General features: G+C 41.2%; 1 protein-coding gene across 1 annotated transcript in view; it reads right to left on the minus strand.

The window, feature by feature from the left end:
• EPB41L4B (erythrocyte membrane protein band 4.1 like 4B) overlaps positions 1-15121 on the minus strand; it is a gene marked incomplete at both ends in the record, with an annotated part of 85221 nt that overhangs the window by 28535 nt on the left and 41565 nt on the right. Inside the window, one exon of the mRNA XM_080610401.1 lies at positions 5040-5144. Within this exon, the coding sequence (XP_080466527.1) occupies positions 5040-5144 (105 nt within the window). The remainder of the gene's footprint in view (positions 1-5039; positions 5145-15121) is intronic.

The following is a 15121-nucleotide window of genomic DNA, read 5'->3' on the forward strand; positions in this document are numbered from 1 at the left end:
AGCAAAGAAATTGAGACAGCTTTTGCTTTGGTGTGCTGGTTTGACATTGGCTGGCCACCAGGTGCCTCCTGAAGCTGCTCTATCATTCCTCTCCTCAACTGGATAGGGGGAGTAAACATGATGACAGACATATCACTCTGACCAATTACCATCACAGGCAAAATGCACTAAACTCAGGGAAATCAGTTTAACATTACCAATTAAATTGGAGTAGGATAACAAGAACTAAGTACAAATCTCAATTTTCCATCCCTCCCTTTTTTCCCAGGCTCAGCTTCATTCCAAATTGTTCTATCTCCTTCCCCCGAGTAATGGGGGCTGTGATCAGTTCATCACATGTTGTTCCTACCACTCCCTCCTCTTCAACGGAGGACTCCTTAGATTCTTCTCTTAGCTCCATCACACCTCTCCCATGGGAGGCAGTTCTCCACCAACTTCTCCAACGTGAATCCTTCCCATGGGCTGCAGTTCTTAAACAAATTGCTCCAGTGTGGGTCCCTTCCATGGGTGCAATCCTTCAGGAACAGGCTGCTCCAAGTATGGGTCCCTTCCACAGGTGCAGTCCCTCAGGAGCAGACTGCTCCAGCGTGGGTCCCTTCCATGGGTGCAGTCCTTCAGGAACAGACTGCTCCAGTGTGGGTTCCCCTCAGGGTCACAAGTCCTGCACCAAATCTACTCCAGCGTGAGCTCCTCTCTCCATGAGGCCACAGGTCCTGCCAGGATCCTGCTTCAGCACAAGCTTCCCATGGGGTCACAGCCTCCTTTGGGTATCCCCCTGTTCTGGTGTGAGGTCCTCCATGGACTGCAGGGGGTATTTGCTCCACCATGCACCTCCTCCATGGTTGCAGGGGCACAGCCTGCCTCACCATGGTCTGCACCACAGGGGGAATCTCTGCTCCGATGCCTGGAGGTCCTCCCCTTCTGCACTGACCTTGGTGTCTGCAGAACTACTTCTCTCACATATTCTCACTGCTTTCTCTCAACTGCTGTTACACAGCAGTTTTTTCCCCTTTCTTAAATCTGTTATCACTGGAGGCATCACCAACGCTGCTGATGGGCTCAGCTTTAGCCAGCAATGGGTCTCTTTTGGAGTATTTTTAACTGGCTCTGCCCACCACGGGCACATTCTGGCATCTGCCAAAAGTAACCTCCACAGCCCTCACTTCAGCTTACGCTCTGGCCATGAACAAAGACAAAAGAAAATAGCGAAAGCTCTTCATTGTACTGGATAGACTGAAGAGTTGACTTCTTTACACTTAGAAGAGAGGTGGAGAAGCATCACTGAGACAGTATTGCAACCACCTGCCTTGCACAGCTGCTTCTCAAGTCTGTGCCAGAGAAATAGTCTACATCCCTCCCCGAAATAGCAAGTGCTACTGGAAGATGAAAACCTGGAGATGCTCTGGGAATTCTTAGTGTATTGGAGTCTCTCACCACATGTTCCTAGACTGCAATACATCCTTGGACAGCCACAGCTGAAAGCAGTCATTGATCATGTGTTCTGCATTGCTGTGGAGGCAGGCACATTGCCTCTTTCCAATTACTGAACTGGCATTCATATCACTACACTATCAGTAACTGAAGCACCGAGTACCACGGGATACTGTTAACTGTACAGCTCTTGGGACCCTCCAGCTGTGACTGGTACTTGTTCTAGGCTACAACCCACAGACACAAGTCCTGCAACAACCACAGTCCCCAAAAGCTCATCATCCAGAGGAACAAGAGAGATTTAGGTAGGTGAAACAGAATCACAGATTCTGCATGAAGCAGAAAAGGAAACAGTTTGCATCATCAAAATATTAACCAGTATCGCTTTCTCCCAATATTCAACGTACTGAACAGCGAGACTTGTCCCTATTTTGTTCTGTCTAATGAGCCCTTGTTGTTACAATATTAAGCAGTACGTAAGCAAAAAGACTCCCAGATATCACACTAAGGCTGACCAGTTTGAGTTGCACATTTTTCCATATCCCTGACACCCTTAAAAAGTCACAGCAGCAGTATCAAAAACAACCACATGAAAAACTCTTGATCTGAATGACAATGAGCCTTAAAAGAAAATTCAGCTGCAGCAGACGCAGTCATGAAGCACCAAGTCCCTACAAGGCCCTGACCCAATCAATAACTGCTGAAACATCCAGGACTCTAGTTCTCACTGTATTACTATATTATGGATATTATAAAACATACACAAAAATAGAAATGTAAAAAAAGGATGCGAACAATGAAAGAACAGAGCTGCAGAGCACCAAGTCTCAGTTTTGTTTGAGTCTGTCAGAAAAAAAGAGTTGGTCCAAAGCTATTATAATGCGACTACAGTACAGTTTTATCCCTCATTATAACCTATAAATTGTGATCAGGCAAGAAGCTGAACATCAGCAGTCATTATATCTGTGTTGCTTTTTAAGCCTCACTTATGAATAAAGGTTTTCTACTAGATCAATTCTTCTGCACACTAATAATACTTAACAATCCATGTCATCCAGAGTATTTCTACTTCTGGAGGTAATATCAGATAAAATACAACACTACACAAAGCTTTGCTTTAGAATAAACTACTTGATGACTGTCTACATTCTTCTATTCATGGATATCTTCAAAGAGCACAAGATACAAACTGCTGCAGAGTTCATTGAATTAGGCTTTACAGCATTTTCTGCCTTGCTGCTGAAATCCTGCTTTTCACAACGTTACGGTTTTTGGTTGTATTGAAAACCTTTTTTTTGGGTATTAAAAAGAAGCCGTTCAAAGTTTTTTTCTTTTTTGAAACAGACCAGCACTAATAATGATTTTTTTTGTTTTAAATCGCAGGTATCAATACTGCTTGTCCCATCTCTGACAAAAGTTACAGGACTGCAGGAAATAGTGCACTCAAAGGCTGCTGGTCTGGAAGCACACAGAAGTAATTTCCACTATTCAAAGACTATTTTCTACTCTCTTATTTATAATGGGGGCTTAAATATGTTTAGCACTTAACAAAATATAACAAACAGAAAGGCTCAGAGCCTCAAGGAGTTTACAGAACTTTAACCTCCCAGTCCTGCAACCGTCACTTAGTGGCTGGGCTGGCACTAAGCAGAGGCACACAGAAGCTATACATTAATAGCCATGCAAATGAAATGAGTAGGTCACAAGTTCAAAACAGACCAAGGAAGGATGTTAAGTCATGGAACCTTTTTGCACAGGGTGCTGGGAAACATAAAAGCCTGTGCCTTAAAGCTCCTGAAGCTCTACTCTCTGATCAGCTTGAGCTAGACAAAAACCCCCAAACTCACAACCTAAATGAGAGCTTTCAGCCTCACACTCCAAGCGGAGGTGAAGAACTCTGCCCTAAACACTCCTCTTAATCCAGGTAGCCATAACCCTGCTATTAAAGCTCTCCAACCATCACTGGCTTTTTTAGCCCCCCCAGATGCTGTTCATAGCACTTACCCCTCTTGTAACTGTAGACACAATGTTTTACTCCCCACCCAACGTAGAGGAAAGAAATAGCATACAAAGCTAAAATACTTCCACATAAAGGCACATTTTGCCCTGAACGCCAGGAATACAATTACCTATGGAAAACATACTTGCTTGCATCTCTGCTTCATCTTTTACTATTCAAAAGAGCCCTTCAGTTTTGCAAATACGGAAGGAAAAAGAGCATTCTCTGCTACCTCAGCCAGGTCGTCTGCTTTTCATCTGACCTCTTTCTTGCTAGGAAAGAATGCTTCACTCTCCCTTTCTGCTTCCCTTCTTTCAAAACATTACAGAACTCCTTCCTAGGTAACTTCTCCTAGCTATCAAGTTTTAGGTGATTTGACAATCAGTAATAATATAATCCATTTTGCTATTCTGAGGAAGCTCTGCTCTATTAGCTATGTCTTTTATTATCAGGTCCATCAAAAAAAAGACGCACAATTTATGTAATAAATTTTATCAGCAACATACAGACTATCTACCTAAAAATCCCAATCCCATTATGAGCATACTACAAACATCAGTTTCCAATGATAAGTACATACCCTTAAATTAACTGGGATATCAGGATAATGTTTAAATAGGTAATACCGTTTTTCCCCAAAAGCACAGATTCCCTTTCTCAATAGGCAAATCATTATAATATTTAAACAACAAACAGAAGACTTGTCCAAAGTCACTAGTAAACCAGATGATCACACAAGCTGATAAAACACTGATCTCACCTAATCACATTGCTCCAAGCTTGCTAGAGAATAAAGCTGAGAATTCTGAGATTATAAAGGTAGAACCTACCTACGCTCAACAAGATGTCAACATAGTGGCTATATTTTCTGACTATCTTATTCTAATAGCACTAAATACATCTGTCACCTGTTGCTTTATGGAACAAATTATTTAGTGACCAGATAACCTAAAAGCAAACGCTTATTTTTCAAGTCTGCATATTCGTTGTTCACAACCCAGGTTGCTGTCATATCAATACCTCAGCACATAAGGAGAAGAAAGGAAAAGATTAAATATACAGCAATAAAGTTTAACCACAAGGTTGCAGTCTTTCAACCTTATCTTCTTAATATATCTATCTACCTGCATCTGTAAATACAGTCCTTCCTTTTCCTCATTTTACCTGTAGATGCTGGAGGTCACTGGACACGGGAAAAGAAGGAAACATTTTCTCTACTTCAAATACAATTAAATGAAACTAAACTCTACAAAGTAAAATAATCTCTATATGGAACAGCAAAGATAAGAGTTACAAGAAACCCTTGCTTACAAGAGAGATGTAAACCGTTTTTAATATCATGAGCCTACTAAACATAAAACATTTTTCTCTACCCACAATTATTGTTTTTTCACTTATGTGCAGTCATGTCATGTGCATATCATATAAAGTGCCACATGACTCATTTAGAGGATTTGGCTTTATGTGCAAGACCCAAACATGGTATCAGCTGTTTCAGCAGTATGTCCCCTAATGCCTACATCTCTCCATGCAACAGCACCAGTAAAACATTTATAATAGGCAACATAACCTATCACAGAACACAAAAATAACCTAAAGTTATACTCACTGTAACCTGGGAAGCATCCATGAATTGTAAGCCAAAGTAATCAGTTTCCACAAGGTCCAAATGATATACAATCTGGTCAAACAACTCCTGTCCTTTTGCATTTTTCTGTAACAGAAAACAAAGGTTTTGGGTTTTTTTTGTGAGTGGGTGTGGGTTTGTTTGTTTGGGTTTCTTTTAAGTTCAAATGGGGAAGAGGAGATGCACAATAGAAAACAATATCTAAATAGAATTACTAATTATTCTAAAGAATTGTGTTGGCATTTATTTTCTTCAAGAAAGCCACAGTGACACATTGTTCCTATCTGCAGCTATTCCAACAGCATTAGACTTCACTCTCAAAGAAAACTGTCAAAGTTCACTGTAACTTTAAGTATTGCAGAGAAAAGAAAGGCTTATATCCTGTAAGTCACAGAGCCGGCATTTTAAACCTCAGAAAGCCAGATTCTCCAGGAAAAGCTTGCTTGACATCTGCCCGAAATCTGCAGCCATGTAGTGCCACACCAGCACTCCAGCTACAACATAAATTCTGGACAGCTTGAATACTTGAGCAGCACTTTGAGGAAAATTAATTGAATTTGATAAGAATCTTTCAGTAATGTTGCTAACTGCAATAACTTTTACATCCGTTAAAAGGAGAAACAAAAAAGGAAAAAAAGAAGTCTACAGTTCTTACTTGGCATGCCATCTGAAACACATAGGCATGGAAACAAAACGAACCCCAATCATGGGCTGCAGTACTAGTAGAAAATTTAGCTGATCCTAAAGCTAGTCTCTATTGGCCTGTATACTTGTTCTGAGGTTAAGCCAAGAATTTAGATACCCAGTGCTTCAACTTCAACCACTAGAAGAGGCAAAGCTTGGAGGTTACAGGTGGGTAGTATTAAGAGGGAATAACAAAACAAGTTTTCATGCAAACCCTGTTGAGTTACTTAGGGAAGGAAGTTTTCAAGTTCCTGAGCACAAAACCCCCTAAAAATACATGAGGGGTCATAAATCTCAGTAAGAGACCAAAGCTACAGGCATATTTTACACAGGAAAGTACAGATCTGGTAACACTTTTGTGCCTGCTGTACCTCATACACCTTTGAGGTGTTTTTTTTTTTTAAAGCTCTAACATATTAGGCATTCACACTTCATCCCAAAATGTAGCAAAATTAATTGATTTCAGCTGAAGAACAGAACAGCATTCAGTTCCATTAGTTTGGTCTTCTGCACAAAAGCAGCATCAATCGTAAGATGCAGAACTGCTGTCCAGGACTTCAACCTGTCTAAAATCTGTCTTCTTCAGCAAAGGCAAGATAAAGAGTTTAATCTTACTCTATTTTTCAAATAAGACCAAGCAAGCTTAGGTGCACATATCAAATTTTGAGGGGGTTTTGGTGTTTTGGTGGGGTTTTGTTTGGGTTTTTTGTTTATTTGTTTTAAACTAACAAAGCAGAAGCATAGAAGTCAAATCTTACCAAATTTCAGGAGCAGTATTAGGAGCTCCATTAAAACAAGCTGCAAAAAACCCTAAATCAGTCACTAATTTATCATTGTAAGGTACTGCTTGATTGATCTGGGAGGGCAAGAGGCAAATAATAAGACATTCTTAAAGAAAATGAGAATACAACAGGTCCTTATAGCAATAAATTCCTAAGAAACCATCATCTTTAGATGTACAATAACTGCTATAAACCAAAAATTTGCTAAAAAGTATCCAGAACACATTTTCTGATATGCAGTCAATTCAGCACTTGTTAAAAGAAGCCATACCAAAACACAACAGAATTTAAACTCATTCTGTTCAAATGAGGAGAAAATCCTTCAAAGCAATGAAAAAGAAACAGCAAGAAGTGAGAAATTCATAAAACTAGGAAAAACTGATTTGATGCCCTATGATCTCTCTACTTCTGGTTGCTTGCTTTATGGCATTAACCATCAGTATGTTTATCTTCGACTGTCACACACCCAATAGAAACCAGAGAGAGCACACTCCACCTTCTGTACCCAAATAAAAGTTAATGTTCAACATGTGTGTTACACAGAGAATAGCTCTGTACGGCACGGCTAGGCCATAAAATGCAGTATTACATACATAGTTTACAGGAGATTATAACATTTAACTTGTCACTAAATGAGCTTTCCCAGCAGCTCACACTGCTTAGATGATAAAGCTGCTACAGCCAACAAACTGCTGACAAAAAACTTTCTTTGAGATGTTACACTAAAAGGGGAGATAAAAGTGACTAATGCCTTTCCTCTACTAACAGTAAGGGATGACCTGTTCTCCTTCATTCTGCCTCTTCACTGCATGACAAGCTAGGGAGTCAAACTGCAAAATGGTAAATTGGTACCTGTGCCTCGAATTAAATGCTATATAATTGCATTTAATATAACTGGTATAGGCAAAATAGAAGGGTTTTTCCTCAGGAATTGCATACGCATGAGTAAAAGTGGTCCGTAATGGAAAAAATGTCCTTATTATAAGAAACTTTTGATCTTCACAGTCTTTTCCTTCTCCCCTCCTTCTAGATAACAAAAAAGATAAAAAAATGCTTCCTCTTTCAAAACCTGCTACCATATAAAGAACATGAAGCTCATCTCTTACAAGAAAATTTTCTGAGTAAGTCTAATCAGTTGGAATTTAGCAAATCACAGTTTCTCTACAGACCTTCAAATTGTGCATATTTTTGAAGAGACAGCTGAAAATACAGAAATTTAAGCTATTTTACAGTCATACCTTGCTAAACAGATGGTTCAGAACTGTCAGATGAAAAAGACAAGTGTTTATTAAAAAAAGGGAGTAGATGGCAACAAGCAATATACATCTACTTCTCTGGGCAACCTGTACCAGTGCCTCACCACCCTCACAGTAAAGAACTTCTTGTATTTAATCTATCTGTAATCTAGGAAAAGGTGTTTCATGTCAGTCACCCTGTCCTGCCTGACAGTTGTGCTAGTTTCCTCCACTCTGTAACCTGGAAACCCTTCTTAAATACCCCCTCCCCTCACCTTTTCCCCATCATATTTTCTTTGGTACCACAAATCATCAAAGCATCAAAGAAAATTCTTACATTTAAAGAGAACTTATTGCTGGGTCCTCCAATGAAGACCCAAATCGGCATCGGTATAAAGCACCACGTAGAGTCACAGTGACAGCTGCATGGCCCACATTTCAAGTGGGCTAAATTTTTAGCTGTCTAAGACTTCCACTCTCAGGGAATCTGTGGAAATTCTTGTCAGCTAAAACCTGACAAAACAAAGATTAACTTCTCTAATTAGAAACTCTTCCAGACTTGACATGTGAATAGGCAACAGGTTTTAACATGCTTTTGGTGGGCATGAAGGAAAGGGCAAATTTATTAGCCAGGGACATCTTATACCAACTGGCTCTGTCTAAACAGGCTGATCACTGTTGACTTTAGCTATTCCAGAGTTGTTTGACAGCTTTTTGCCAAAGGGCATGAAAAGGAGACATGCAAGCCAGAAATGTCCCATTTTAGAGCAGATACAGTGCAAGAATGCTATCAACCACTCTCAAAGCACACACAGCAAAGCTGGAGAGCTTCTCTGCACATCTTCCCCAAACGGAAGTATATGCGGGTAACCAAGCACACAGTGCATTACGTGAACCCAAGTGGAGTGGCTGTATTTATTGGGTCATACTAGAGAGCTGAGGTCACAGTATTACAAACTAACTATTAGCAGATTTCAGAAATAGGTGAAGTTGTGCGTGTTAAAACAACCTGTCAAATACACCAGGAGGTACATGAAACAGCCTGCAAGTTGACAAAATGATAGCAAAAAAAAAGGAAAATAAACTACTGCCAAGAAAAAGGTCAAAGCCATTTTACTGTAATGTGTCCCAAACTGAACAGGGGATAGTAGCAGGAATGAGTAGGTAGGGTAGATTTAGATTCTTTTTCTAAAGAAAACACAGGATCATGTATTCTGCAATACATAAAATATTTTTTCAGAGTGGGCTGCTATGATCTCACGGCCACAAACACTAGGTTTTAGCTTCTAGTAAGTTACTAAAGGAGCATTTGTAGCTGGCGATTCTCTGCTCCACATCTGCTCTGACACATCAGCATTTCCTCTCCCAGGCATTTCCTGGAACATGGTAGCCAACTATATTCTGCTCAGTCCTCTTAAACCTGAACTGTTATTAATCCATTTTTCAAACCTATAACTAAAGCTTTATGTGCCGGCCATATTGCTTAGTAGTGAGAATTTGCTCTGCTTTTTAAGAGTCATGGGCAAAGTTGTTTTCCAGCATTTCAGACATACTGAAGGCTAAACATGCTTAAAGCCATCTGGGCTTCTAACTAGTCTCGACTCCTCGTGCTTGTTACCAGCTATCCTTGCTGAGGTATTCAACTCTTTCGCCTTGGTCTTCAGCAGCAAGTGCTCCAGCCACACTGCTCCAACCACAAGGCAAAGGCAGGGACTGGGAGAACAAAGAACCACCCGCTGTAAGAGAAGATGAGGTTTGAGACCATACCAGGAACTTAAAGGTACAAAAGTCCAGGGGACCTGATGAGATGTACTCATGGGTCCTCAGGGAACTGGCAGATAAAGTGGCTAAGCCACTATCCACTGTATTTGAGAAGTTGCAGCAGTCCGGTGGAGTCCCCACTGACTGGAAGAAGGGAAACCTCCATTTTTAAAAAAAGGAAAAAGGAAGACGCAGGGAGCTACAGGGTGGTCAGTCTTCCCTCAGTGCCTGGCAAGATCATGGAACATGTCCTCCTGAAAACTACGCTAAGGCATGTGGAAAATAAGGAGGTGATCAGTGACAGCCGACATGGCTTCACTAAGGGCAAATCATGCCCTTAGTGAAAAATCTGGTGGCCTTCCATGACAGGGTGACAGAGTTGGTGGATAAAGGAAGAACAACTGATGTCATCTACCTGGACTTGTGCAAGGCATTTGACACTGTCTTATGAGACATCCTTGTCTTTAAACTGGAGAGACATGGATCTGATGGATGGACCACTCTGTGGATAAGAAATTGACTGGATGGTTCACCCAAAGAGTTGTTGTCAATGGCTTGATATCTGGTTGGAGACCAGTAATGAGTGGTGTCCTCTCAGGGGTCAGTGTTGGGACTGATCCTGTTCAACATCTTTGCCAGCGACATAGACAGAGGGATTGAGTGCACCCTCAGCAAATTTGCTGATGACACCAAGCTTGTGTGGTGCAGTTGACACACTGGAGGGAAGGGATGCCATCCAGTAGGACCTTGACACACTTCAAGAACCTTGAAGCTCAACAAGGCCGAGTGCACCTGGGTTGGGGCAATCCCAAGCACAAATGGCTTAAGAGCAGCCCTGAGGAGAAGGACTTGTCGGAGGTGGCTGATGAGAAGCTCAACCTGAGCCAGCAGTGTGTGCTCACAGCCCAAAAAGCCAACCGTATCCTGGGCTGCACCAAAAGAAGCATGACCAGCAGGTCGAAGGGGGTGATTTTTCCCCTCTACTCCTCTCTGGTGAGACTCCACCTGCAGTACTCCATTCAGTTCTGGGGCTCCCAACACAAGAAGGATGTGGACCTGCTCTTTTAAGTGCAGTGGAAGCCACCACGATGATCAGGGGGCTGGAGCACCTCTCCTGTGGAGACAGCCTGAGAGAGTTGGGGCTGTTCAGCCTAGAGAAGAAAAGGCACCAGGGGGAACTTACAGCAACCTTCCAGTACCTAAAGGAGGCCTACAAGAAATCTGGAGAGGGACTTTTCACGAGGGCTTGTTGAGATAGGACGAGGGGGAATTGCTCTAAACTGAAGGAGGGTAGATTTAGGCTAGATATTAGGAAGAAGTTCTTCACTATGAGGGTGGTAGGGCACTGGCACAGGTTGCCCAGAGAAGTTGTGGACACTCCATCCCTGGCAGTGTTCAAGGCCAGGTTGGACAGAGCCTTGGGTGACACGGTCTAGTGTGAGGCACCCCTGCCCACGAAACTAGATGATCTTTAAAGCTCCTTCCAAGCCAAAACATTTCTATGATGCTTCAGTTCTTTAACTTGCTTTCTTCTAGTCAGTTTCTCAAACACAGCCACCTGTACTGAAATAAAACAGCATTTACAGAATTTTAAGCACAAAAATGCAACAAAATTCTATATTCTTACAAATCTGTTCACTAGGACCCTTGGGAAGAAGGTGGTACAGACACCACTCTCTGCACCCTCTAAGCTTAGTCATTAGGGGGTATGTGACTACAGTGAAATCATCCTTTGGATCATGACTCTTGTAGGCACATTAGAGTCAGCACAACTAAAAAGAGATGCATATTATACATCACAGTTGCTATGATATCTAACAGCTTCAGCCAATTATGTGTATTTCAGGCCATGGCTGGGCTTACAAAAGCTGCACTGAAAACCACGCTGTCCATCCCAGCAACACTGCTATAGGTAGCACTGTCAAAGATGGTAACACTTTTCAAGTTCCAGTCTCCATGCCTCCATCCAGAGATGATACTTTGCAGAGGGCACACTGCTCTCTGCAAACTAGCCATGACGTTGGTGCCTATTCCACCCTTCTCCCAAGGGGCCTAATGAACAGATTCATAATATTGTGGAGACAGCTGCACTTCTTGAAATTATGCAAATATTGCTTTATTTCAATATAAAATAAATTCAGTGTTTAGATTGAAAGAAAAGCAAGTTATTTCTTAACATATCATACTTCTATGAGGCTGGCTAACTTGTTCAAGCTATGCAAAGATGTTAGGTTATTTTCTTACCAGTCAACCATTGACTCAAGTTTTCAGTTCTGGCTCCAAGCTCCCTTGAAAATGTGCCACTGTTCAAATAACGATTGCTTCAGAGCCTGCTACTGCATGCAAATTATGTTTAAATGTAGTACAGACCACAGAAACAAGCAGCATTCCTGAACGTGCCCAGAAGAAAATGCAACTGATGATGCATATGAACTTTTAGCTGAAGGAGAACAAAATTAATTCTAACTCTTCTGAGAAATTAGCTAAAAATGAGAGCAAAAAATCACCTTAACCTCCCCTTGCAAAAAACCCCAAAACAACAGAAAATGCCAAACACACACAGAGCACCAAACCCTCAGACATTCATCAGAAGACAAAAAAATCCACTGAATGGCATTTACTTATTATAACCTTGAAAGCATAAACATTTCACTGCCAGTCATTTTTGTCAAGTCCCTAAACTAAAATTGTGATTTCCTGAGCAAAGAAGCTTATAAGCAAAACTCAAAAAATGACAAAACACCAAAGCAAAAAACCTCCCCAACCAACAAACCAAGCCACTCTCAAAGCCTATGATAAAAATAACTCTTAAATACTAGGACTCTTACCAGCCACATCCCATCAAGGAGACAGGGAAACCTCAAGAAACAGCACAGTACTATTTAAGTACATTGTCTCTGTGAGTGGTACATAAAGCAAGTGATCTAGGTTTCCGCACCTAAGATGATGATGAGAATTTGCAAAAAGAAATTATTATAGCTATAAGAAAAAGAAGTAATCACCAAACACTGGGTATAATAAACCTTACTATTGCTGCACAGCAGCATTTCCCAACAGCACTCAAACTCTCATGTCTCCATCAATTACTGACAAGAAGAATCAGTGTTTACTCCCTGCTAGAAGAAGCTGGAAATAGCGATTAATGACTGCAAAAGACAAATAGCACCTCTGCCTCTTTTCACAGGACAGCAAGGATTGAAGATAGAAAGTCTATAGAACTGACAGGGAAGAGAAACCTGAACAAGAATAAATAGATCACCATTTTTTATATGTACCAGCCAAAGCACTACATAAACCCAAATGGCACTGGGTTTCTAGTCAGATCATGGTATCATTACCATGCTAGCGTGACATCAGCCAGGTCTCTTGTGTTAGCCTAAGCTTTCTGCCTGCTATGTAAGGGCAGACACTTGTAAATATATATAAAAAAAAGACTAAAGGGTGGGGAAGAACAGTATACTATTTTCAAGCTCTGCAATAGGAATGAAAAAAACATTTCTAATTACTCTTAGAGTACAAACTCATTGAGATGAATCAAAGATTAGAAGAGCAGCACAGCACCATAGAGAATACACAGAAAATATAGCAAAGACGGAATTACCTTACAAGCAGAACAATAATTGAAGAGTCCAAAACCACGCCTAGTAAATTGTTGGAAAGATGTCATATGTACGGCACTACTTAAAACAGATTCAAGAAAGTCAGGTGAGATTTGAAGGGTGAGTATAAGGTTTTCTTTGCCAGTTCACGCATCCCTGCTTCCACTCACTTCCTTCCCCACCTCCAAAATATATTCTCCCTCCTTCTCAAGAGGGCAAATACAGGTGGACCAGCTGTGTATAACGATATGCACAATGCTAACTTTTACTGAAATCTGTTCTTGCAGTTGTTTTCAACACACATACTTTCGCTAACCGTGCCTTATAGCATAGCCCTTCAAGAACTGAAGTAGCATACCTAGCGCATCAGAAGTCCGTTCAGCTGGTTAAAAGAGGAGCATGAAATCACCATGTCTCAAGACCTATGTTATCTGGAAAGCAGAATTTCATCACTGCGCAGTTTTTTCAGGGAAGATGTTGGAGCTGGTTCCAGCCATCTCCACAATGGACTCACTGGTCACAGGTGGTGGTGGTGGAAAGAAAGCGGGTACAAAAGTCAGGAGTGAAGGGAGTAGATTTCAGCCTGGGAAGGAGCTGTCTTTATCTTGACCCACGAGCTTTCTTATTCCTGTTTTTTCCTCTCCATATTTTCCCCATCCTGCAGATGGGGAGGATGAATGAGGGGCTGGGTGGGAGCCTGTTGGCTAAGGCTAACCCACCACAGTGGGGAAATCCTTACGCAGGGCAGTTTTACATTTTGATCATGTCAGTGGTCATCCGAAGGGCATGCTGTTTTGAAGAGACTTTAATCTCTCCAAAAGCCACATGAAGGGCAAGCAGATACTGTGATGGGTGCCCTATAAGTGCAATTACTCTTGGCAACATTACAATCAGCACCAACATTTTTGTTTTATTGGACTCGGATAAAGGTGAGAGTTTCTGTTTACTGTCCCTATCACCCACATGTACTGCTGGCAACACAGACCTCTTTCAAGAGAAAAGCACTGTCAACACTTCTAAATAGGATTCTCAGGCAACAGATAAAAACTACCATAAGCAACAGAACAAAGTAGCAAAAAAATCCTTCCTGGTAATTTAATGTTCTAGAAGTGGGTCCAGACTCTTGTTATTTCAGACACAGACAGCTTACCCATCACACTTTGACACTCAGAGGCATAATAAAAGAAATGGTTATTTGTATGGAAAGAAGGTTCTTTTTCACCCCTAGACTGCCAGCTCCCTCTCCTGACCTGCTTGGAATACTACATGCCCCTCAGGTTCAAGCATACAGCTGAGGAGATAAAAAGTATCTTAGAATGAGGAGAACAAAAACCTATGTTGAGACTTCTTAACCTACATGATTTCACTCAAAATATAATTTACAGTTCTGCATCCCCAGAGGAAGAGGTAGAATGCCGTAAAGCTAAGCTATGGGTTTCCTGAAGTGGCAGCCGCCTCTAAGAGATGATACCATCAAACACATGACACAGAATGCTACTCTTCCCTCGAGTGACTTGACCATTGCCCTCCTGCACCTGTATAACAGTGGGATATAGGTGCCATTTTGCTAGAGAGATAGATTCTAGGTAATGTATTTAAATTGCATTTGAGAAATAACACAGAACACCAGCATAAGCAAGCTGACCTAAGAGAACAAGGAGAAAGAGGCAAATGCTATCAGAAGAGAATCACAGGGGAGTTTAGTAAAGACTCTCCATTATCTTATGGTAATGGCAGTACCGAAGTTTCAAAAGACATTTTTGCTTTCTTACATGTATGCATTTGAATGCTCCACGAAAGAGGTTTTAAATAGATGCAATGGTAAAAACAGAATTTTCCATATGGACACACGTCTTTCATATCATACACATTTTGAATGTACATGTGCTTGACTCAACTATTCCCAATTCTTTTAACTTGTTTTTAAATAGGACACTATGACTGTCTACAACAAAATAGTTTACTGATTAGGCTCTACTGGCAACCTTCCTCTAGCATAGACT

This window comes from Psittacula echo (assembly GCF_963264785.1).
Source record: "Psittacula echo genome assembly, chromosome: 2".
NCBI classification, from domain to species: Eukaryota; Metazoa; Chordata; class Aves; order Psittaciformes; family Psittacidae; genus Psittacula; species Psittacula echo.